Source organism: Ctenopharyngodon idella, chromosome 11 (genome assembly GCF_019924925.1).
Source record: "Ctenopharyngodon idella isolate HZGC_01 chromosome 11, HZGC01, whole genome shotgun sequence".
NCBI lineage: Eukaryota > Metazoa > Chordata > Actinopteri > Cypriniformes > Xenocyprididae > Ctenopharyngodon > Ctenopharyngodon idella.
This window is the reverse complement of record NC_067230.1, coordinates 25,421,564-25,447,629: the sequence shown is the minus strand read 5'-3', so window position 1 is coordinate 25,447,629 and position 26,066 is coordinate 25,421,564. Positions and strand designations below refer to the sequence as shown.

Below are 26,066 nucleotides of genomic sequence, written 5' to 3'. Positions count from 1 at the left end.
CCGGCACGAGATCCAGCGCCGTTACGGTGGAAACAGGACAACAGAGACTGGTCGATTACACTTGAATTACTTCTAAATGTTTAATTTTTACTTATAATATTTGTTAAACGAGCTTAAATGTAGGAAATATGTATTAAAACGATATAAAATATGATCGAAAATGAAGAAATTATCATGCAAATCAGTGGTTGTGTAACGTTAGAGTATTTAAAAAAAGGTTTTAGAGGATTTAAGTTAATCTGTAGACATTAATTCACTATGAAGTACAATATATATATATATATATATATATATATATATATATATATATATAGTTATAGCTAGTATTATAGTAAAAATAAATCAACCCATTGAATTAAATTAACCTGATGTGTTCTGTCCTATATTTACCCATCCCTTGGGTTAAAAACAACCCAATTTTAACCCAGTGTTTTTAGAGTGAGATGGATGGATGTAGCATACTATATATCAAAGTCCCTTTGTTAGATAGTCTTTGCTATATATAGTTGATTAGAAGAGTTTTTCCTAGTCATCTCAATGGCAAAGTGTCCCAATCAACCTGAACTCACAGGCAGACAGACCATGCGTCAGTTGTCCACTAGAGGGCAGAAAGTATCCAACAGTAAATGGAGAGGTTGTTTTGGCCAGGCCAGCGTCATATGACAATGTAGAACAATATGATCGCAGTTTTATCTTCTGTTGTAAGCTTTGGGGAAGGAAAACAGCCTTTTAAATCATGTTAAGTGTATAACTGCCTGTAATTAGTAGGCGACAGTGTAAAACGCTCTTTGAAGGATGGAAGTGAAGGCTCGTTCAGGATAGGGTGTTGCCTGTTGGGCGGGAGCGGAGACATACTTTCACTGGGTTGGACTCCAGCTCAGGAAATCAGTCTCATTTGAGATATCCAATTAGTCCCCTTAGTATCACAGCTGATTGTCCCCCTCCTCCAAGTATTTCCTGCAGTTATCTGCAATCAAAAGCTGTCGACACCAGAGCTGGACCACTGAGAGAAACAGAAACATACAGACAGAGTCATAGTGTTAAGAAAACTTGCTCAATACCAGTGTAATTTATCAGAAATTTTGCTTTTCCTGTCAAAATGTTTCTCGTGAAATATAAATGTTTCTGTGGAAGCTAGTTCGCGATGTTATCATTAATCTGTCATCATGCACTGTGGTGTATTCATTGTCTTTGTAGATTTTGGCCGTCCATTGTCTTCTCTGGAGAAGCTGAAATGATTCCACTGCACAACATTTCTGTGGAAGTCTCAGTACATGCTGGTTTTTTGGTAATTGCAGCCCCTCTCAGATCAAATCATGTTCGGTAAACATTGTGCTTTAATGTCCCATGGTTTGGGAGAGGAACGAGGGCAAAAGTTACTCTACCAGATTTCTCCATCTGGTTGGCAGACTGCACTTTAAGATTAATGGCAGTGTCACTGCGCTTACAGCTTTTTGAGTACAGCTCTGGTCTGTGTTTAATTAGCTGCAGCCCTTTAAGCATGAGACCTTGATGACTGCTCCAAATTGATCCTCAGAGAGGTATTTGTAGAGTGATTTGCCTCTTGTGGTGAGAATTTTACTCTTATTCTCTCTCTTTCAGTCCAATTACACCCTCAGGAGGTGATTTAATTAAGTGCAGCTTCATCTAAGCACTGTTCATTTTTCCATGACATACTCTGGACAAACACTCACAGATTAAGCACCGAAAAACATCCTATTCACCATGTTTTACCTTCTCATTTTATAAGATATACTGTGCCAAAATGGCAATGCTCACAATTTATTCTCCCCCAACCCTCTAATATTCATGCCAGGACACAAAAGAACTAATACTGACTAGCTAAGATTCATTTGTTCAATTGAATCCTGACTTGATTCTATTGAAATTCAGCACTGATTGTGCACATTCCTCCATTTTGTTGTATTGCATCATATTTTATGTAGGCCTATTTTACACTTTTAAAATTATCAATATATTTATTTTTGAGTACAGATTATACAAAGCTTTATAGGCCTATAGGTAAGTCAAATTTATTTATGTAGCACTTTTCACAACAGACATTGTTTCAAAAGCAGCTTCACAGACTATATGTAAGCAATAAGGTACGAGAGGCTGTGCTGTATTCCGCTTCGCATCGTGCCTAACAACGCCCTTCAGCCGTGACTTATTCACGATACAGCACTAGCCTCAAGTACCTTATTGCTTTTATAAAACAGTTACCCCACAATACAAATATTAAAGCCAATAAAATGTATCAGTGCAACTTTCATGAAGTAAACTTTTAATTAAAAGCCTTCCTTCCGCCGGAAAAAATAGTCCCTGACGGTGAACAGCAGCAGAAGTTACATTATTACGCCATTAGATGGCGGCAAAGACTGTCTTTATGAGTGTCAGTCAGAAGACTTTTACATTGAAAAGACTGAATTGTTGTGAACATGGAACAAGATGCAACTGACAAATGCTTTGACTAGCACTGTCAGTCACGGGAAAACCCCTGAACTGTTAAAAGGACAAGATAATACATCGGACATTAATATTACTGTTTTTACTGTATTTTTGATCAAATAAATGTAGCCTTGGTGAGCATAAGAGACTTCTTTTCAAAAAATATTTCGTATCAATAAATCGTATCAACTCCAACTTTTGAACAATATTGTATAGAGTATATCCCTGAAAAAAAGTGCTATGTTTGCTCTAAGTGTTTTTAACTTGTGTGGTTGCTAGGGCGTTGCCTATGGCTAAAGGAAAGAAGAGTTCTCCCCCAAATCTCCATAATATTCTGGTCTCCAGTCCCTTTTATAATGTAAGCCTATGACACACCTCCTTATCCTCATCACATGATCTAAGCTGTATGTCCAGAACACAAACAGGGAGGGAGGAGTTGTGTGCTGATGTTTAGGGCTAGTAGTTTGTGCACACTCCATATTAGTAATAGTAGTTTCTAATAATTTCATTTTATTTAAAGTTGTTCTCTATGTAATGCCTGTGCTTATCCTCTCCTCACAGGTGTTTTTGTACTAATGTGTTTTCCAGACTTTACAGCGCTGTAATTGTGTGCCTGCCTCGTTCTGTCACATGAGTTGGAAAAGCTGAGAACGGTTTCATCATGGTTTTTCTGAAGCATAAAACAGGAGAACTATGCATCTGTGCAGTCTGGGATCAGTTTGTTTTGTCATTAACATGGTCACATATCACCTGAGTTAACCTATCCTTGCCCCCACAACATGAGAAAGGTGATCTAACATCTGAAAAACCATGTGACAACGTCTGTTCACCATCTCAAAGTCTTAAATCGCTAGAGGAAATCGGGCAGAATTATTCTTCTGCAATATAAATAATGATCTTATCCACACAGATTACTTTGGATCATATTGTATAATGAGACTCTATCATTCTGTTTCATGCACATTCTATAAAAGTTTTCATAATTCTAATGAAATTGGCGTCTGTATTCAAATGTGCTTGCAGCAGTTCTCAAGAGCTTATGATCTTATCCCATGGAAATCTCCCAGGCTTTCCTATTTGGATCCAGATCTGGTAAGGAAGGCCAGGGTATTCATTTGGTGAAAAGTTGGGATTTTTCCAAAAGCTCTGACAAAATCCTTCAGTGATGAATTATTCACAAGCAGAAGGTCAAACACATTATTGTCTTTTGCAGATCAATGCTTTCGTCTGTCTCTCCCATACTATAGACAAAACCTCCCAGAATTCCAGAGTCCATCTCAACATATCTACAGAGCTGGAAAAATTGTCATATGCATAAATAACAAAGTGCAGTAAAATTTATTTTAAGTGTGTACCTAAAGGCACATGAACCATAATATTGGAATGCTGCAAATATATATATATATGTATTATATATATATAATATAAAAATACATTAATTTATTCACATTGAGTTGATTAAAAGTGACAATAAAGACATTTATAACGTTACAAAAGGTTTTACAGAAAATACTGTTTTTTTTAAACATTCTATTCATCAAAGAATCCTGCAATAAAAATATATCGATATATCGCAGTTTCCACAAAAATATTAAGCAGCTGTTTTTAACTGATAATAATAATTAATTATACGCGTTGCGAGGGTCTGCGTACAGTCCGCGTGACGCGAATTTCATCATCAGAAAAGTAAGCACACCACAGGATTTACTTTGTACGCGCAGGTCGCACATGCGCATTTATTTAATTTTTTTCTTTTTTCTTTCAGTAATTAGTTGATCCACAAGGTGGCATCCGTGCCCTATGGGTATCGATTCACAAGGTAGTCGAAGAAAACCTGCATAAACAGAACAGCAACAATAGAAGCCTACATAGACGAGAGATTGTGCGAAGAGGTTAAAAAGTCCCCTTATTTGTACAACTCTAGCATGAAAAAACACAATTATATTTACATGGGTTGTAACTCGTGGCGAGAGATGGCTCAAAACTGCGCATGCGTCGAACGCATGTGTACGCATTTCCAAGGCTGTGCGCGTACGCGTAAAAAACGAAGTATACCCAGGGCTTTAGAATGATTTCTGAAGTATCATCTGATACTGAAGACTGGAATAATGATGCTGAAAATTAAGCTTTGAATCACAGGAACATAGAAAGTTATTTTAAAGTTATTTTAAATTGTAATAATATTTATTGAATATTACAGGTTTTACTGTTTTTTTTTGTTTTTTTTGTTTTTTAAATGCCATCTTAATTATATATATATCCCATGGAATATATATATATATATTTCGGATAGTGTTTGGAGTTTGGGGCGTTTATGTTACCTGCTGTTTTGTGATTGTAATCTAAACGTTTGAGGCTCCCTAGGCAACCAAAGTTCAAATGTAACCCCTCCCTCACCCTCACTTTTAGCATAGCATTTATTTTAGGGGCTGTGCACTTTGACCTGTCAGTCTGCCTCTTACTTTGATCTTTCTTCTTGTCTGTTCAGCAAAAGCTCTTAAATCACAATGTTATTAGTGCTGATTTTTGCTCTGTATTCTCACAGTATGCCTCTCTCTTGCACATAATAGCGAATATTCCTGATGTCATTCACCTCGATGAAGTCCCCATCCTGCTGCCCAGGCCGAACGAACCAGCGCAGCTGTCAGATTCTTCGCAGATTTACAGTAAGCCTCCACTATTAAATCCTGATTATTACCAGATGCTTTCCCCCATTTTCCCTCTCAGTCTTAGGGTGCAAAATGATTTTTTCTGGCTTTCATGGAAGAAAAAAAAAAAAACGAATGAGATCAGTGGAAAAAGCTCGCTGAGCTCTGGCCAAACATTGGTCTCTTGTAATAGAATTTTCAAACAGAAATGAATCTTTTCTTCAGGGGGAAAACACACCCATTTCCCTTCAGTTGCCACCAGGCAACTATTTTGATCCAAAACATAAACATCCCAATTCACATTTTCACTCTCCATTGCTCTGAAGCATAATCATGTATCATGATATTACCACATAGTACCTTAGAGTACCATGTAAACATCATTTATCACCATGTACCATGGTTCCACCATGTTTTTTTTGTGAAGAACCATGACAAGGTTTATCCAGGGACCACCCTGATCTCCCCCTCTGCGTTTCTGTGATGTTCCAGCTCATGCCATGCTCATTACAGACCGAAAGAGGAAAAAAATATTCCTCTTTTGGTGAACCATACTGCTTTTTTCCCCCTCCTCTACGCAACACTGCTGGATGTACAATGAATGTAATGTCTTCACTTTACCCACTTTACCGTCATTCTTTCCCATTCAGAATGTAGCTGCTCTCCCTTGGACTTTCTCAAAAGAAATGAGATGTTTTCTCATCCTCTCACATGCTCATGCGTGTTTGCGAGTCTGTTGTTTTGTACATGAATGAATGATGATGCTGTTGAAGAGTGTCATCGTGAATTTACGGTAGTGCTAATGGGAGACATCAACCCAGACACAAAGCATTGTTCATTAACTCCAGATATTCACAGTGATCCTGTCATGGTTCCAGAAAAATACATGACCACAAAGATGTTGATCATCGTTTATCTCTATTAATGGCCTGATTTGGTGTGTTGATTTACAGTACCTTCATGTTCTCAAACTAGAGGCTGTTTGACTGCGTTAGGTCTGTAACCACAATAGACTTTGAGGGGAACTCTTGTCCCACCCAATATTCAAATTAGTGGTCAACCAATATGTTTTTAATGGCTAATTGTTTAAGTACTACATGTGTAACTAGCCTCATTCATAAATTTACAGCCCTCAAATGCCAGAAGACATTATAGAACAGTCATTCAATGCATTTTCTAATGTAACTTTACCTTCAGTAACAAGGTCGACTGTTAATGTTGATATTACAAATATCCACTTATAAATGTTTGCTGTACAAAAGTTACATACACTATCATTCAAAAGTTTGGGGTCTGTAAGATTTTATCTTTTAGAGAAAAAAAGTCTCTAATGGTCATTTTTTTTTAAATTTTATATAGGCAGTTTAAACAGTAATATTGTGAAATGTTATAAAAATTTAAAATAACTTTAAAATGTAATTGAATCACATGATGGCAAGCGAAATTTGTTCCATTACTCCAGTTTTTAGTGTCACATGATCCTTCAGAAATCATTCTGATATTCTGATTTGCCTGCAAGAAATATTTCTTATTATTATCAATTTTGAAAACAGTTAATATTTTTGTGGAAACAGTGATGAAAGTTCAAAAGAACAACATTTATTTGACATAGAAATCTTTTGTAACATTATAAATGTCTTTACTCTCTCTTTGATCAATTTAATGTCTTTGGTGAATAAAAGTATTAATCTTTCATTAAAGAAAATCTTACTGACCTCAAACGTTTGAATGGTAGTATGTATATGAGGCACACAATTGGCCACCATTTTGTAGAAGGAATGAATTGCACTAACTCATTGCATTCGGTTATACAGAAGTATGAAAACTCATGACTGTGATTAGTTCTGGGATTAGTTGATGACTGTCCTAATTAAGTTGTAAGTGAGCAAAGCCTGGTCACACGTTCTACACCGAAATCTGCACATGGGTGGCGCTGTTTCTCTTTCAAAGACAGAAACATGCATAAGGGAGTGGCGTTCTTTTTTGCCTTTCATATGTTCCTCTTTATTCTTTCTTTCTTTCATTCTCTCTCTCGCCTCGTCAATTGGTCTACATGTAGACGAGATGCAGATGTGAAAAGAGATTTACCCTCCCCCTCTGGAAGAGAAAAGACATTGTCAGATGTCTCGTTTATTCTCTCTCTCTCAAACTCTTCATCTCTCAGCTCTTGACAACTGTTTACTTTTAAGTCTCTCTCTCTCTCTCTCTCTCTCTCTCTCTCTCTTTCTCTCTCTCTCACACACACATTCTCTCTCACACTCGTCCTGACAACACAGCTCTTTGCTGCATAACCTCATTAGAATGTCTCATTCTCTCCCTGCATGTTGTTCCCGTAGTAAAACTCCACAAAGAGCATCTTTCTGCTTTTGCCCAACCAAACCGCAGTGCTCCATGTGACATGCACATTTACTCACAAAAATGTTACCCATTTAGTTTCCAAGGTAACTAAACTTTCTGCAAAAAACAAACAAACAAACAAACAAACAAAAACACTTACTATTTCTGGAATAAACCTGGAAATTTGGTATTAGCACCCATCATTGAATAAACAAATAAAAATTAAATAATAAAAAAATTAATTTAAATGAATAAAATGAAAAAGATCCTGAAGCAGCTAATTAAAGTAGGTTCCAATTTATTGCATTATGCTTTTGCAATAGTAACAATAATAGAAACTAAGTTTTTTTTTTTTTTTTTAAGTTTTCATACACATTAAAATATGAAGACATGAATTTGTTTCATTATATTTCTTACTATTGGACTGTATTACAGTATGCCTATAATATTATATCATGTAATAATGCTTGTTATTAATGTGTGTAATAATGTATTAATGAAAGAAAAAAATGAGTATATGCAAATATTATTACTAGGGGCCATTATTAATGCATATATTAACCACGAAGCGCACGTGTTAAAATGCCAAGCATCTTTTAAGTTATTTTCTTACTTTTGTGTTATATAATAGTGGTGTCATTATGCAGCAAAGCATCTTTAAAAGTCGCACAACAACATTTGCATCGCTCAGAATTGGACGCATTAAACACAATCATGTTAATCAGGTAATGTTGATTATTAATATACCTATTATGTTAAAGTGTTTCAGGGCCTAACATCGCTGTATAGCAGTATTGATGAAGCACTGAAGGAGACATGAGTGGACCGAACTCCTCCTACTCTCTCCTGCTGTAAGGCGTTTCATTCTTCTGTGCGCTCTGAGCGGACGCGCCACCGTGCCACTGTCCGCTACTTCATCTCACTAGATCCTGTTTTCATATTTCATCCGCAATCATATCACTCCATTAGTTCTGTGTGTTCCTCAAAGTCAGTTTGCACGGTTAACGTGCAGTGAAATCAGGATCTATGGCGCTTAATGGATATATATTGACCGCTCTGTGCGCACTTTGGGCAGGGATCTTCGCTCAGGATGTCCAAAAACCCTCCTTCAAAGGTAAATATGAAGATTTTTCCGTCCTTGTTGTATTGATTAATTCTTATTTAAAGTGGATAAATATGTTTGGCAGGTTCGGCATTACTACTGTCTTGTGTGCGTAAAAGTCGATTATAAGACAGATACTGAATGCAGCTCCAAATGAATGCTGAACATACAACATACTGCGCTATATTGATTCTTCACGCAGTTAACGTTTGCTCTTTTGTTATAATAAACATAGCAAAGTTATAATAGTTTGTATAGAGCTATATCAAATGAATGTAGGCTATATAGTATTCTGTACTAGGCTATAGTAGTGAGTTATATCATGGAATCATAGAAAGGTATTGAATAGGATGGTATAGTAAGTTTAATTATAGTGCTGTAGAGAGTTAATAAGTTACAATAGCAATAAAATTATTTTATCCTTTTATCCTAGCAAAATTACATATCCATCCATCCAGAGATGCATGATGATGTTTGAGTTGGGATGCTGCTTGTTTTACAGTATATGCAGGAGATTATTATGCTTTAATGCATCATATGTCAACAAAATGATGCAGATAGTGAATTATGATCCAACAGATGCTCTGGAATTGATGATTTGTTGAGATGCAACTGATGTTTTTGAAGAAATCTTGTGCCTCTATGCATGAAAGGCCTTGGTTTAGGCCACATTTGTGGATTTTTCTTATATAAAATGGGCTTAATTTGGTAAAAGTAAGAAGAAATAATTATTTTAATGGAATTAATCTGATATGACTGTCCCAAGGAAATGGATTTTAAAGTTTGAAGATTTGATTAGGTAAATTTACCATGGCATTGGTGAAGTTACACACACACACACACACACACACACACCATACATCTGGATACATCTGTAAATACCTGTATACAGTATCTCATTCACTACCATATTCAAATTACTTAACCTTATTATTGTGCTTTTTTTTTGTCTGTGCATATAATTCCATTTTTTTTTTATATTTATCTGTTTTTGTCGTTATGATTGTTCATTGTAAGAGATACAACCATGCTTGATTTCCCTGATCTTGTATGTATAAGTTGTGCAATTTAAAAAAAGTATTCAAATTACCTGTAATATCACATGACTGCAAGGTTTAGGTCAGGTGATGCAAATTTGTCACATGTCCAAAATTGATAATGGAGCATCAAGTTTATCATCCACCAACAGGGGGAGCTCATTATTTTCCAAACATACCATGATTATCACGATTAGGAAGTGGAGATAAAAGTCCGTAAACACTGAAAGTTAATTTGATGATACACCCATCATATAACAAAATGTTTTATGTACTTTATTTTACCTCACAATAGCATAATGAACATGATAATGCTTTTAAAAAACGTTTTCATGCAAACTCATATTTGATACTTTTCCTGAAGTCATGACCGTAAACTTGATAGACTAGAACCGTAAAGCACATAGAGTAAGAGCATTGATTTTTGAACCACAGATGATAATGTGATTCTACTTCTGTCTTCCTGCAGAGTGTCCTGTGGATTTGTTCTTTGTGTTGGACACATCTGAAAGTGTGGCCCTCAGAGCCAAACCTCCAGAGTTCTACATCAACCAGATCAAGAACTTCACCAAGACCTTTATCAATGAGCTGAAAGACACGTACGCTATCTTTAAATGACATTGTCAATGTCTCGACTAAGATATTTTATATTTTATCAATTTTTATCATATCTAACATATGCTTTTAAAGGGGTCCTATTATGCTTTTTTTACATTTCCAACTTTTATTAAGTGTGTAATGTTGCTGTTTGAGCATTAAAAATACTGCAAAGTTACAAAGCACAAATTCCATTTCAAAGGGAGTTATTCACCATCAGTAAACACTAGTCCTCGAACGCTAGTCTTGAGTTTTCTTCCTGGAATGTACATGTCGGAATGTTCCTAATTTAAATAATTCCTGCCCAAGGCATACCAAAATAAAGAGGGGAAGCCTGGTTGAGTTGTGTTTGTAGTGTGTTGAAACTTTCGGTTATGGTTAGGGGCATCACATTTCAGAAACACGCTCTAAGCAGTTGACCGATCACAACACACTGGTCCAGCCAACCTATCAGAGCAAATTGCGTTTTTCGGAAGAAGGGGCTTGATAAAAGGGCATAATAGGTCCCCTTTAAAGGGTTAGTTCACCCAAAAAAGAAAATTCTATCATTAATTACTCACCCTCATTGTCGTTCCACACCCGTAAGACCTTCGTTCATCTTTGAAACACAAATTAAGATATTTTTAATGAAATCTGAGAGCTTTCTCTCCCTCCATTGACAGCATGCAACTGAAACTTTGACGCTTCAAAAAGTTCATAAAGAGATTGTAAAACTAATCCATATGAATTGAGTGGTTTAGGCCAAATTTTCTGAAGAGACTCGATCACTTTATATGATGAACAGATTGAATTTAGGCTCTTATTCATATATAAACATTGATCAGTGAACATAAACAAAAGCTCAACCAAACCTGAGTGACACGTGAAAACAAACCTCTTCCAGAAGCTCAAACGTGACGCATAACACATGAGAACAAACCTAACTGGTTCTCGCACGGCAAGTGAACATGCTTGAGCTTCCGTTTACCACAGCTGATGTGTGAGTTGATGAATGTTTATGTGAATTGTTGTATTTATTATCCCCCTCAATCACTAATTTCTCAAACTCATATCTCTACAATCCTTTTTCAGCATCAAAAGATTTGGCCTTACCTTCTAATTATTTGGATTGAGAGCAGTGCACGATAATTAGAGATTTCAAGGTGGAGTCCACACCAGCTCAGTCAGGATCTGATGCTCTTGAGGCTCGATGGAAGTAATTTAATTGCAGGTATTGATAATAGTTTATGTAAAAAGTAATTCACTCTGAGACTTGTTATAGAGAGGTTTACGAATCACCATATACAATGGTTTCGTTTTAATAACAAGATACAGAATAAAAACATAACATAAAAGCGAGATTGTGCAAAGCACAAAACACAAAGTTTGGTTGCAGCCTGCCTTGCAACACATTCTGCAAATTCTAACACATTTTAATTAGACGTTCAGCAGGAAATCAGTTAAACATCAATTCCAGATACAACCTGCGCTGAATCTTCTGTACTCAAAGCTTCAACCTCGTTTGCAAGTTGGTCCATTTCACACATAAAACTATTCAAAGCATATGATTGTTTTATAAGCATAATCAATTTCAAATTAATTTTCTGTTGCTGTCTCAGTAATTTAATCATCTCTTTGGCCGTCGAGTCCATCTTCAGTTGTCCCATCCTAGTTCTGCTCCTTTTTGGCCTGCTTCTTCGAGATTTTGTCTTGTTCTTTTTGCAAACCTTGAGTGATCAAATCAACTATATCAACCATAAGTTCATTTGGTTCATTTGGCAGAAATTTGTCAGTAAAGTTCATTTCATTTGTTGGACCCAATTCAACACCCTCTCTTGAACCTTTACTGAAATTTCCATGCATAAATTCTCATACAATTGGTAATCTATCCAAAAAACACACCAATCTTATCACTGAAGGTTTCTTTTTCAACATAAACATCAAACACATTCCTTCTGTTTCTGATTAATCTAACCTCATAAAATCTTCTCATTTCCCATTTACTTTCTGGATCTTGATTTCTAGGCAACTCATGTACAAAAGCAATCCCTGGCTCCATCGTCATCCACAAAGACTCTCAGCACTCTCCTGGAGAACCAAACCCTCTCTACAGATTCAGGAACCGTTCAGGCTCTATTTAGAAACTGTTCGAGGGTCTCCCCGGCCACTCAGCCTCTGTTCTCTTGGATCATTACTGTAGAAATCTGTAGAACACAAGGGGACCATGAAAATATGCTACGCCATGGATTCCTGTACTCTCAATTAAGTTTGTTCGGGTTAATTCTGTCCCGTTCCAAACATCGTATGTTTTTTGTATCGTCAGTTTGACCACTTGCAACACGTATTCAGTTCTTCCACTTTTCTGAACTTTACATGTTGTCTACCTGCAATACCTAACTTCAAAAACTATGGAATAATATATCTTCCACTATCAGGGTCCTTTTCTAAGGCTGCTTCTGTGAATCCAGCCTTTCTGAATTCTTCTGTATCGTCTACACCAGCTTTTACACTCATGCTTGTTACAAAATTCAATAGGGATACATCATTACCCGAAAAATCCCTAATAGTTTCACTTGGATCATTTACACATGTTGTATATCGCCATTGTTCATTAATCAATTTAAAATACACTCTTCTTATTGATCCTCTACATCCAAAACATAAATATCTAAGTTTACAGGTTTTAGGGCTATATTTCCTCCTCCTGTCACTTTCTTCATTTTGACAATATTTTCTTTTAATTTCCTCCAATTCAGCGATCTTGTTTCTCAGCATCTGAAATTTAGGCAGAGATGAAATCAGAACTCGCTACTAAGGATTCTTCTTCCTCTGAGTCTGTCTGTTCCTCACTACTTGAGTCACTACTTAAATCCTCGCTTTCTGCCACCACATCCGAATAGTATTCATCATACCAATCATTTCCTACTGCGTTCCTTATTATTATCTCTAAGGCTGCTTTATTTGTCAGGTCTTTCTGCGCTAATATTGCTCTTTTCGCCCTCTGCGTCAATGTGGTGTCTGCAAGAATTTCTACTGGGTCTCCTCCATTAAAGGATTAGTCCACTTTCAAATAAAATTTTCCTGATAATTTACTTACTCCCATGTCATCCAAGATGTCCATGTCCTTCTTTCTTCAGTCGAAAAGAAATTAAGGTTTTTGATGAAAACAATCCAGAATTATTCTCCTTATAGTGGACTTCAATGGACTCCACTGTTGAAGGTCAAAATTACAGTTTGAGTGCAGCTTCAAAGGGCTTTAAACGATACCAGACGAGGAATAAGGGTCTTAACTAGTGAAACGATCGATAATTTTCTTAAAAAAAATACAACTGTATATGCTTTATAAACACAAATGATCGCCTTGCAAGTGGTTCTGCCATTCCGCCTTCCGTATTCTTCAAAAAACTGGACTAAAATGCTCAATTCATATGGATTAGTTTTACGATCTTTTTATGAACTTTTTGAAGCGTCAAAGTTTCAGTTGCGTAGCTTGGTATGTAGGGACAGAAAGCTCTTAGATTTCATCAAAAAGATCTTCAGTTGTATTCGGAAGATGAACAGAAGTCTTACGGGTTTGGAACAACATGAGGGTGAGTAATTAATGACAGAGTTTTCATTTTTTGGTGAACTAACCCTTTAAAGGCACACAGAGTATACCAGGTCTAGAAAATGCAGATTTATTTTACACCTGGGTGGAGCCCCCTACGGTGGCTGCCATATTGAGATCACATGACCAGATCAAATTATATTATTTACATTTTTTTAAGTGCAATGTCATTGATAACTGAAGTATTTTTCGAATTGCGCGCACCTTTAACAATAGGTTTACATACATTTTTACCGCAATGCTTTGCTTCAAATGTAATTTGATGTTGTTTTTGCCAGGCGACAACCTTGTGATCGTGATGTGACGTGGAACTCAGGAGCGCTGCACTACAGTGACGACATTGAGCTGGTGATGGGATTAGTTGACCTGAACACAAAACGCACCGACCTGAAGGCTGCCATTGACAAAATCAAATACATAGGCAAAGGAACGTACACCGACTGCGCCATCAAGGAGGGTATCTCTGAGCTGCTCCGAGCGTATGTTAATTTTGGCATCATTTGAAATTTAAGATTTCACAAATAGCTATTGCATGTAACATAGCATGTAAATAGCCACATACATCTACTTGCAGTGGCTCCCACTATCATGAGAATAAATACATTGTGGTGGTCACGGATGGTCACCCTATGACTGGCTACAAGGAGCCATGTGGTGGGATCCAGGAAGCTGCTAATGAAGCAAGACAACATGCCATTAAAGTGTTTGCTGTGGCCATCTCACCTGACCAGGAGGTACTGTACACAAAAGAAATGCTACTTGGATCTTTCTGACATACATATAATTGATGCAAACAAAGACTTTTTAAGTAGATACTGTATGACTGTAGACCATTTTGCATGAAAAATAAACTTATCCTCCAAACTGCCTGATGTATATTATACTCAAAACAGACAAATGCTTTTTCAAAATGGCAAGCTTCAATCTGATTGGCTGGCTTTACAACTTCAGGGAATGAAAGTGCACTTCACTTAAACATATAAAATGTTTTATTACATATAAAAAAGGTTGCATTTAATTCGTAGTTCCTACAATACATGCTCAAGACTACCGTTTTTGCCAAAGTTTTCAAGGTGTATGCCATGTTTGAAAGATATTTAAGATTTTGGTTATACTTTTTTTTTATAGTCCACTTTAGACATTCTACTAACTTTAAGTAACTACTGTACATGTCAACTAAGTCTCATTATTTGCAACTACATATAAACTAACTCTTCTTAGAGTGTTATTAGACTGCAAAGTTACTTATAGTCAGTAGAATGTCTGTTGGGGGACCATCAAAATAAAGTGTTATATATTATACAGACTACTAATATTCTGTAGTTGCAATGTTACTTATAATGTTACTTAGTAGAATGTCCAAAGTAGACTAAATGTTACCAAGATTTTTATTTCAAACACTTAATAGCAAGTAAATATAAAAACTGCCACTTAGCAGTAAATCATATGTCTTTTTCCTGTGTAAGTGGGCACCCATAATAAGCAGCAATGTGGACTAGACTTTATGCTGATAGTCAAAAGTCTGGCCACACAAGACTTACACAAAATGTGATGCTTTTTGTGAGAGACTTTTTTTTTATCATGCAGATGTTTTTGGACAAGCCATAATGTTTCCCTTTTCAATCAACTGCCTTTTTTCCCAGGACACCAGACTGTCTGTCATTGCCACAAATGTGAACTACAGACAGAACTTCACCGCTGCAGACAACTCCCACTCCGCAAAACTGGCCACTATACGCACCATCATCAACATGATTGTGAGTGCCGTAACACAAACTCACCACAACAAGGATGTTTACGTGGTTTTCCTGTGGATTGACTGACCCAAACACATACAGAATTGTTTTCCCCAAAGAAAAAGAATTACGAAACTGCTTGAAATTGCATGATCAAATATTTATTTGAGAAAAAAATACTTTGGCATAGACCTGTGTGTACCTTGAGCTATATACACTATACCATTCAAAGTTTGGGGTCAGTAATGTTTTGTAAATTTTTAATATAAATACATTTATTCAGCAAGGATGCATTAAATTGACCAAAAGTGACAGTAAAGACAATTATAATGTTACAAAATATATCAGTTTCAAATGAATACTGTTGTTTTGAACATCCTAATGAGCAAAGAGTCATTAAAATGTTTTCTGAAGGATCATGTGACTGAAGTAATGGCTGCTGAAAAATCATTTTGGCTATCACAGGACTGAATTACATTTTAAAATATATTTAAATAGAAAACAGTTATTTTAAATTGTAATAATATTTCACAATATTATGTTTTTTTCTCAGTATTTTTGATCAAATAAATGCAGCCTTGGTAAGCATAAGATTCTTTCAAAAACAAAAAATTGTACCGACCCACAGCATTTGAACAGTAGTGTATAGGCTAAATGCATTTATTTATTAATACAGATTTCTTTAAACACATGAATTCCAACCCACTGAACTTTCTTTATCTGTGCGCCATTGTAACATTTGAGCTCATGCCAGTTGTGTGTGAGATTTTTCTAATGTTGTTCTCTCCCCCCTTTTTTCTTTTCATTCTAGACAAACGAAACAAAGGATGTGGTATGTTGCTTTCCTATAGCTTTTGCACATTTATATACAATACTTTTTTTATTTTGTACATTACGAAATTAATTTTGTCTTATAAATCTTTCCTTCAGTGCTGCTCCTTTGACTGCAACGTAAGTGATATTACTTGTCTAACCCATTTAAACAGATCGGTATGGATATTTTCTGTTTCTAACTGTTTCATGCAACATTTTCACAGGTCCCTGGAGGCCCTCCTGGACTCCCTGGAGACCCAGGACAAAAAGTGAGTATTAATAAAATACATTTTTATGTCTTTATGTTGCCCCTCCATCCATCCACATATGTTCATGTTTAATTCACTCTCAGCACGGTCTGTGGCCTAACCTTTCCTTTTCCTGCAGGGAGAGACTGGAAGACCAGGCATGCCAGGAGAGAAAGGAGATGTTGGCCCTCCGGTAAGCATCTGCTATCTGCTTTTACTAGATAAATGCCCTTTCAAAAGTGATAGTGTCAAGTCAAGTCAATTGAGCTTTATTGTCATTCCGCTATATGTAGAGACATACAAAAGAACTAGATGTTATGCTTTACAAGACCATGGTGTTACATATAACATAAATACACATTAAAAAAAGGTATTCGTAACTAAACATATACATACAATACATACATATATACATACTCTGATTAATCTTAAAATGATCACATGATTTACTCACCCTCAAGACATCCTAGGTGTATATGACTATCTTCTTTCAGACAAACACAATCAGATGTAAATTAAAATATATCCTGGCTCTTCCAAGCTTTATAATGATAGTGAAGGGGTTGTGAGATTTTGTTAGATGTCCGAAGTTAGAAGTTAGATGTCATAACTCACATCTATCAGTATACTAAAGACCAGACTTACAAAATGGCAAAATAGCATGAGACCGCTATCCCATGAAAGCACCGATTGGAGGTGAAATTCTGCAAACAATCTACTGACAATGCACAAATTAAAGAAGAGACGCAACCATGTCAAACCCAAAGTGAGTTAAGATATGCTTTTTTCGATGAGTGCAAATAATGATGCAAATTCCAGTAAACTGACTTACCTTAGTAAATAACAGCAAGATTCATTTAAAGGTGCAGTAAGTGATTTCTGAAAAACTCTGTTGGACCAAGCACCACAACAAACTTGTAGCCAGTTAGCAGTAGGGGGCGTGTCCACTCATGATGGGGAAGGAGTGAGCAAGAGGGAGATTTGAAGAAAGACTGTTGAAAGAGAGATGGCTGAGAGACATTACAAAAGAGAAAAGGTCAGAGGAGTATCACTGGAAAAAGATGGGTTATGATCAGGCAAGAGCTGTAGGACCTGTGTTAATATTAGAAAAGCTTTCGACTTACAACAAACTCTTGCTTATATCGTCGTCTTCATTTTATTTTTCAGGAAACTTTATTTTGCTTAGCTTTAGCTATGATAAAGAGACATTCACTCTTGCATTGTGTGTTCATGCATTTTGGGAGCTGAGCAATGAAGGGAGGGGTGTGTTTGTTTTGGTTGAATTCAAATATCAACAGTGTTAAATGATTCTCAGAAATTGCTTACTGCGCCTTTAAATAACCTCCTTCCGTAAATTTTGCATCTCTGTGACCAACCCATTGTGAAATCTTCATGGGGGGAAATCTTTTGCCCTCACATAAAATTCCTGATCATGTGGATTCAGATATTACGCTATTGAAATGACTGAATTTCGCCTGTGTAAATTCGCTGAAGAACAGTAAATTTGACCGCACCTTAAGTCAAAATATACAGCTGTCAGGTAAAAAGTCAATTGTTTGTGCCTATTAAGGTGCTTGATTAATATTTTTCACATGGCTATGAGATCATTGTGTTTAATAAATTTTCCACATGCCCCCGGATCTCTCTGTTGATAATCCAATCAAAGCAAAACCCTCGACTTACCCCAAGGTCCAGCGTCTTTCATCTTCTGCAGCTGTTACAATTTCAATGACCTGTCAAAATGAGTTTTCCTCTGAATTTGTTGGTGGGCTTCCTGTCTGCCACATGCGCACAGTTTTTCTCTGTTTGTAAGGATGTTTTCAGATATTTTGTCCCTCATAAGGATCATAAAACAAGCGCACACAATTGAAAACATCCAGCTAAGCTATTAAACAGCATTTGATGACTGAGCCAGCTATTCTATTATTGTACCACAAATGTTGATTTTGTAGACAAAACAATAATTACAGCATACAGTTGACTCTAAAAGGCCTTTTAGGAATTGTTTTTTGAAGATACTATCTTGATGACTTTATCCCACCTTTATCCTTGTTTATTCTTACTTCAGGCCTGTTAATATTGTCACTAGGAGTGATACTAATAGGGGTCGAGGGGGTGGCCAATTTTAACAAATGCCTCTGCATTAGTTATTTATACCACAACCACATTGCAAAACTCTTTTTGGCATTCTCTTTGATGTTTCTTTCCTCTACTTCTCCTATTAGGGAAATGCTGGTGATCCCGGTCCAGTCGGTTACCAAGGAATGAAGGTCTGTCTTCCGCTCTCTCTCACAAATATTTACATTCTGTTTATATTAGAGATGATTTGTACACTCTTGCTGAAATGATAATCTATACTATTTTCCTTTCCTTCCAGGGAGATCAAGGATCAAGAGGCGATAAGGTAAAAGAGACGGAGCTTCCTTGCTGATTCAATGGAAATTTTTATTATAAGCACATTCCATATTTTATCTCATAATTCATTCTTGAACTGCAAAATGTCACTAATACACTCTTATTTGATCTGCAGGGAGATAGAGGTCATAAAGGATTCAAGGTGAGCTTATATATCATTATCTTTAATTATGTATGTCTTGCCAGTTGTGTATCATGTTTAATTGAATTCCAATCTTACTTTTAGGGAGACAAAGGTGCCCATGGTCTTGATGGCATTGATGGACGTAAGGTAGGTGCTCATGTCCTATTCTTATATGACACAAAAACATAATTTTAAAGGTGGAATTCTGTCAACATTTATCAAACCTATATCATTTTTCTTCCTACATGGAACACAAAAAGGAGAATTTTTGCACAATGTTTGCTGCTGTTTTCTGTATATTGAGAGCGAATGGAGTATAGAACTGTCAAGCTCTAAAAATGATTAAAAGACACCATAAAAGTACGACAAAAATGCTACTAATACTAATAATCTAGTCGAAATAAAGTGTGACTCCATTTTTTTCCTTAGTGTGAAGAAAATGTCAATAAGCTGAAGAAATATTTCGCATTATAAAGAACCTTTTGTGCAAAGGAAAGTTTCCATGGATGGAGGTTCTTCATGGAACCAACAATGCCAATAAGGAACCGAAAATAAAGCTTTACATTCTGCTCTGTTCTTTATACAAAGCTATCACATGACTGTTAGAAGACTTAGAATACACAGTGCAGAAATTGCATGGTATATCATATATTTTCTCTTTTGTCTAAATTCACTATCATTGTGCAGAAAAGGGCAGCATGAATGTTCTGCAAAATATCTCCTTTTGTGTTCCACGAAAGTATAAAAGTTAATCAGGTTTGAAATGACATGAGGGTAAATAAATGAATGAAATATTTTTTTAGGGATGCACCGATATGAACATTTTGACTGATACCGATAACTCATAATTCTTTATATTTGAAAGCTGATAACCGATATATTGACCGATAACCAATATATTGGCCGATAAATCTAAATCAAATTTTTATATAATTTTTGAGAGCCTGATTACAAAAACAAAAGTCTCACCATTAAAAGCCATGTCCCAAGCACGCAATTATAATGTTCTCATTATAATATTTTTGTAGCTTTAATGACAGACCTGCGCTGCACTTAACTTGAAATGATTTCAATCATATTTCAAGCAAGTCAAAACCATAATGGAGGACAGTGCACTTCTGAAGTGTCTCAACTAAAGGAAATAATCCATTATTTATCGGCTTTAATATATCGGCCAAATGTTCTTATCAGGCTGATAACGATAACATTAAAAATGAACATATATCAGCCGATACCAATATGGTGGCCGATTTATCGTGCATCCGTAATATTATTGGGTGAAATACTCTTAAGGTAATACTTATAAAATTGCAGTTTGTTTTTGATACACTGATTTTAGATTTGACATTATTTTTCTCTCATCTTCCTGTGCTGCTTTCTCTGGCATCCTATATCAGATTTCAGGTTAACAGTATGTGAACAAAATAAAATATTGCATGGCTATCTGTCTTGTTTGTCTGGCAGTTTAATTCTGTTTCTGCTTTCTGTGCTCTTTTTACGTAAGTGTGCCTGCCCTTAGGGAAAACAGCCTAGTCTTGTCTATCTGACTCTTGACTTCACTTTGTCCTCATCCTTGGGTTGTTTTGATCCTCAGTTAGTTCTCAACATGTACTGTAACCCTTTCCAGGGTATTTTCCACTCAACAAATCACTGTCCCTTGTCTTTATTCCCCCATCTGCACATAATACATCTCAACTCACATTAAAACTTTATCATGGTGTGATTTATGACATGCATCTCTTTTTGTTGTTATTTTCAGGCTCTATATTGCATGCAGACTTGTTTTGAAATATCTTTTTGCTTTGTATTTCTTCATGTGATGTCACCCTCAAGATAATTTAAATGCAGTTTGAGGTGATTGACACCCACCATGAAGAAGAGTGTTTATGTTTTGTGTATTTGTATTATATTTCATAGGGTGAGCCGGGATTTGCTGGCCTTCCAGGCTGCAAAGGGTCACCGGGGCCAGATGTAAGTATACCTGTTGCCTCTCAAAAAGATGTCAAGTAATGATCAGTACAGAATGACTGGTTAATAGACCACATTTACTTACAGCTATATATGTTAAATTAAGTTTAATATTCTGGTAAAAAAGTTAAATGCTTTGAAATATAATAATAAACATGTGCAATCTGTATTATCCTCAATTTTTTTTAGTTTCTTGTACCGTTAAATGCATTAGTGTCACATTTGTTGATGGCAATATGCATATGGAGATTATATGTTGATGAGGTCATGCGTAATAAAAACACACATTGTAAGCGCCATATATGGTTATTTTGGCAAGCACATAGGGTGGGGATTTACACTGGCATATGTATGTTTATAAATCAGGTTTTTTACTTGAGACTGTTAAGTGTTTACAGGGGTTTTGCTTGTTTATGGACTGTATATCAGCTATCATGTTTGCATGTTCACATCATATTACTTTGATCCAGATGCATTTGAGATTGTCCCAAGATATAGATCCACATGTTTAGATATCAGAATCTAATTGGATGAGAAGGTGGATATCATTCTACTATAAAACATCACCTCAGTAGGACACCTCAGATGTTTCCACCCCTTTGAGCAATGCTCGTTGGCTGCATGATGTGTCAGTCAGTTTTATGAGCAGCTGTTTCCTCTCAGCCTGCATCTGGAGACCAGGACAGGGGATGTTTGCCTCTTGAGCTGCCAGACATTTACCATATTTGACTGCTGCTCTCAGAACTCACAGAGTGTTTGTACTTTGTTTACATTTTGTAGTAAAGAATATATTAAACGAAAACTAGGATATATATGGTTGTATATTCTTCTTTATTCATAAATAAACCTTTTTATTTCATATTCTAGGGCTTGCAAGGAGAACCAGGTCCTAAAGGAGACCCCGGGCAATATGGACTCAAAGGAGAAAAAGTAAGGGATGAAAATGAGTGCATTTCATAAAATGTTGATTCAAAATTTAGAGCATGATCAGACAGCAACAAGAGCTCTCAGTATATAAATGTATAATTAATCCGAGATATTTAAAATATCTTAACAGTAATAAAGCAGTAATATTGTGAAATATTTTTACAATTCAAAATAACTGTTTTTTATTTCAATATATTTTAAAATGTAATTTATTCCTGTGTTGGCAAAGCTGAATTTTCAGCATCATTACTCCAGTCTTCAGTGTCACATGATCCTTCAGAAATCATTCTAATATGCTGATTTGGTGCTCAAGAAACATTTCTTATTATTATCATCATTTCAGAATGCGCTTCAGAATTCTTTGATGAATAGAAAGTTCAATACAAGTCTTATCTGTCAATTTAATGCATTCCTGCTGAATTAAAGTTAAAAAAAATCTTGCTTTGGAAGCATTTCATGAAAAAATATAGGTTACAATTTCATACTGAGATCTCTGACTTTTTATTGCACTTTATTTTGGCAAATCTGTGCACAATGAGACATTTACTCAGGAGACATGCGAAATTATTGGATCTTTTTCACAGTAGAAACATCTGAGAAGATGGGGACTCTTTAATCCTCAGTTCTGTCTTAGAGAGATGTAATTTGTGATATTTGCTTCTTATGAGTAATTTCTAGCAGTAAAACATAATTAAACTTAGAAACATATATGCTGGGTTTGTTTCTTGCTTTTAGGGAGATCCTGGCAAAGATGGTGAACCAGGAAGACCTGGAAACTACGGACCTTCAGGGACCAAGGTATTGAGGAACATTTTGATGTTTTTTATGTCATGATTTTTATTTGGCTGGTAAATGTAACAATATAGGTTAGTTCTGTTTCACTACTGGTGGTGTTTGACTTTATACAGTATGGGTCTTTGCAGTATAACTAGTTTTCAAAGGTCATTGGCCTATCTACAATCCCAGTGCTTGTTGTTTTAGGGAGACAGGGGTCCTCGTGGTGCCAATGGTGATAAAGGCGAGAGAGGAGACGATGTAAGTGTTTTTATGCTTTTTTCACTTTTTAAAAGACTGGAATTCTACACATGCAGTGTATTTATGCGTGACAAACCTGAATTTAGTGTTATCTAATGGTTTCTTCCATTTCCGTTTTCAGGGACCACCAGGACCAGATGGCCCAAGAGGAGACAGAGTAATCAAACATTTATATTTACTTCTCCTCTTGTAGCTTATAATGTGCATGGTTGTGTTTTACGTACTTTGCAAATGTGGGTCTTTTTGCGTTTTTGCATGTGAGAGTAAAGATATGCAGGTGGTCTGAACGGATGTGTTTTTCTGTTGTAGGGCACATCTGGTGAGAAAGGTGAACAAGGTTCCCGTGGTAACAGAGGGCCCAGAGGCGAGCCTGTGAGTATCCACCTTATTTTTAATGTAAGAACAGGCACGGCTGCTTCCAGTTATTTTAGCTGTACAAAAACAGTTCGTTATGCTGCTTGATATTGCAAACTGGTATTTCTTATGTTATTTTAATTTATTGTCATATTCATAAACACGCTGGTTTGTAGTTCACATAGTTTTCCTGTTAATGAATTGGAAACCTCGCAGATTCACAGAAAATAGCTGACTTCCACATCATGAAATAAGGCGGATACATTACCGGAAAATATGCCACAATGCATCTTTTCCAAACACAATGTTAAAATCCTCATAATAATTTAAACGCAACTTGAAATAACATTCGCAAGCCATTTTACATAACTCTTTCCCCATCATTGACAAGATGATCCGTCATCTTTAACGCAACGCTCCCCCTGCCATTGATGAGTTTTTCCCAGCAATCCAAGTTTTCACCGTTTTGTGATAAGGGGCACTATTATGCATCTTCTGAAAGAGTACAGAATCTCCGGATCCAAAAACAAGTGAAGAAGAAGCATAGATGATGTTTGAATCCCGTTTGGAGCAGGGCGAGTAGAACCGGAGGGGTTACAATGGTGCCGTGACCCGGATGGGAGCAAGGTTTAGGTGGGCGAATGTAACGGAGGCCAGCTAACACCTGACCTCAAGAGGCGCACTAGTGACTGTGGCTAGAGGCTCAAAAAATTTTTTTTGTCAAACTTACCCACATTTAAATGTGATAAAATAGACTGCATGAAACTAGATTTTTTTTAAGCAGAAGCCCTATGTTCGGATATTCATACAACAAAAATATTCTGGGGGCCATGAAAGTTTTGTGAAAATTATAAAAAATTCTGGCACTGCTTGGCAACTTAAAAAAAAAAAAACACTGGCGGGGAAAGAGTTAATAACAATAATTATGTGGATTTCCAAGTGAAAAAGGCAAGGTTGAAAGACGTCTTTTCGCAGTTTTTATTTCATTGAAATAATGAGTGAAATGGCTCTGGTGACTCTCTTGTTAACCATAAGTTAAACATATCTGACATATAATATATGCACAGATGTACATAATTTCTGTTTCAAGCTAATTCATTACATATTAATTGTGCATGTTCTGTTCTGTAAATTACTTTGACAACTTAAGCCTTTAGTGTTTATGCAACCAAAAAGAAAATAATCACCTTTATTTATATAGCGCAAAAATAGTGTAAATTCAACTTTATTTATATAGAGCTTTACAGTACAGATTGTTTCGAAGCAGCCAGCTTCACATTAATAACCAGAAAAAAAGCAGTGGTAATATTGCAAAGTTCTTCAGTTTTGAAACAAATACAATTTTAGCTGTGAAGCAGCTATACAGAAGATAATAGTGTCATTATTTGGTTCAGTGTTTAGCTCAATAACAATGTCAGTGTTGCAAAGTTCATCAGTTATGAAACAAACTCATTTCAACTATGAAAAAAATTTGATACAATTGAAGTTAAAGTGGATTTTTAACTCTGACAGGGTGAACCTGGGCCCCGGGGTGAGCAAGGACGTGAGGGATCAGCAGGGCCAAACGGAGACCCGGTAAGTGACAAAAACCATCATGAGTTGTTTATAGCAGATTTTGAGTATGAAAGATTGTGTAAAGTCCTTTAGCAGTACCCTGCCTGAACTGAGACATTGCAGGAGTTCCAATCACTAACTTCGATCATTTTATCATCTTTATACATTTATCCACTTCCTTAAATGTTAGTCCAGAATTATACATTGCAGAATTGTGTAGTATGTAAGGCATAAGACCTTACACTAGAGCTTGAACAAGGATGAAAGCTTATGACCTCAGGACACAGGCATTCTGAGAGGCCCTCTGAAATCTCTGAGATCATTGGACCTCTGGGCCGTGTTAGAAAGTAACTTGAGGAACAAAGACATACGTCCAGTGGCTCCGCCATTTGTGATGGTTTGGACAGTGGGAGGAGAAAGAACAAAAGATATATAAAGTTCCCAAGGTCAGATGGACTCCAGATGGATGTTGTCAGAACGACCGGGCGAATTCAAACCTGAGCAGCAGATACAGTTCAACAGATGTATTTCAATACTCAAACGCAAACAAATGTTCTTCCCTGACAGAAGTATCTTACACTATGTGTAGTAAAAGATGATGTCATTTTAGGATGTATGGTCGACTGAGTGTCTGAATCTCATTAAGTTCCTCCATCCAGGCCATAATCACATAAAACAACATAGATTATTTTAAATTAAAGAGCACTAGTGATAGTTTTATGTGTCCTCTTGTAAATTATAAAGAAAAGAGTTTAGAAAAGCAATGGAATACATGTTCAGAGTACACATAACCAATAATATAAGACCGTTTGGAAGCCCATTACTTGAAAAAAAAAAAAAAACGATGCTAAAAATTCATAATTATGATAAAAAGTTGAAATTATGACATAAAAAGTGGGCTATGAGCTAGCTATACAGTTTAACCACTAACTTGGCCAGTCAGTGATACCAGTTGAAGTAGGGTTTTTTTTTAGCAGGGACCACATGTGTATATTGTGTTTATCTCAAGACATTTTTCAACCAAACAGAATAATAATTTGGTACATTTACATAGCGCTTTTCTGGGTACTCAAAGCGCTTTACATATGGAAGAGGGGGATCTCCTCAACCACGACCAATGTGCAGCATCCACCTGTA

At 36.2% G+C, this 26,066-nt stretch overlaps 1 protein-coding gene across 1 annotated transcript in view; it reads left to right on the top strand.

The window, feature by feature from the left end:
* The first annotated feature begins 8,287 nt into the window (after window positions 1–8,287).
* Window positions 8,288–26,066, top strand: part of col6a1 (collagen, type VI, alpha 1) — a 36,960-nt gene continuing 19,181 nt past the window's right edge. The window contains exons 1-20 of the mRNA XM_051912853.1: window positions 8,288–8,547; window positions 10,042–10,171; window positions 14,034–14,234; window positions 14,330–14,489; window positions 15,399–15,512; window positions 16,303–16,323; window positions 16,422–16,442; window positions 16,529–16,573; window positions 16,692–16,745; window positions 18,778–18,822; window positions 18,930–18,956; window positions 19,083–19,109; window positions 19,194–19,238; window positions 21,009–21,062; window positions 21,927–21,989; window positions 22,722–22,784; window positions 22,968–23,021; window positions 23,143–23,178; window positions 23,331–23,393; window positions 24,888–24,950. Of these exons, the coding sequence (XP_051768813.1) occupies window positions 8,460–8,547; window positions 10,042–10,171; window positions 14,034–14,234; window positions 14,330–14,489; window positions 15,399–15,512; window positions 16,303–16,323; window positions 16,422–16,442; window positions 16,529–16,573; window positions 16,692–16,745; window positions 18,778–18,822; window positions 18,930–18,956; window positions 19,083–19,109; window positions 19,194–19,238; window positions 21,009–21,062; window positions 21,927–21,989; window positions 22,722–22,784; window positions 22,968–23,021; window positions 23,143–23,178; window positions 23,331–23,393; window positions 24,888–24,950 (1,374 nt within the window). The 5' untranslated portion in view covers window positions 8,288–8,459. The remainder of the gene's footprint in view (window positions 8,548–10,041; window positions 10,172–14,033; window positions 14,235–14,329; window positions 14,490–15,398; window positions 15,513–16,302; window positions 16,324–16,421; window positions 16,443–16,528; window positions 16,574–16,691; window positions 16,746–18,777; window positions 18,823–18,929; window positions 18,957–19,082; window positions 19,110–19,193; window positions 19,239–21,008; window positions 21,063–21,926; window positions 21,990–22,721; window positions 22,785–22,967; window positions 23,022–23,142; window positions 23,179–23,330; window positions 23,394–24,887; window positions 24,951–26,066) is intronic.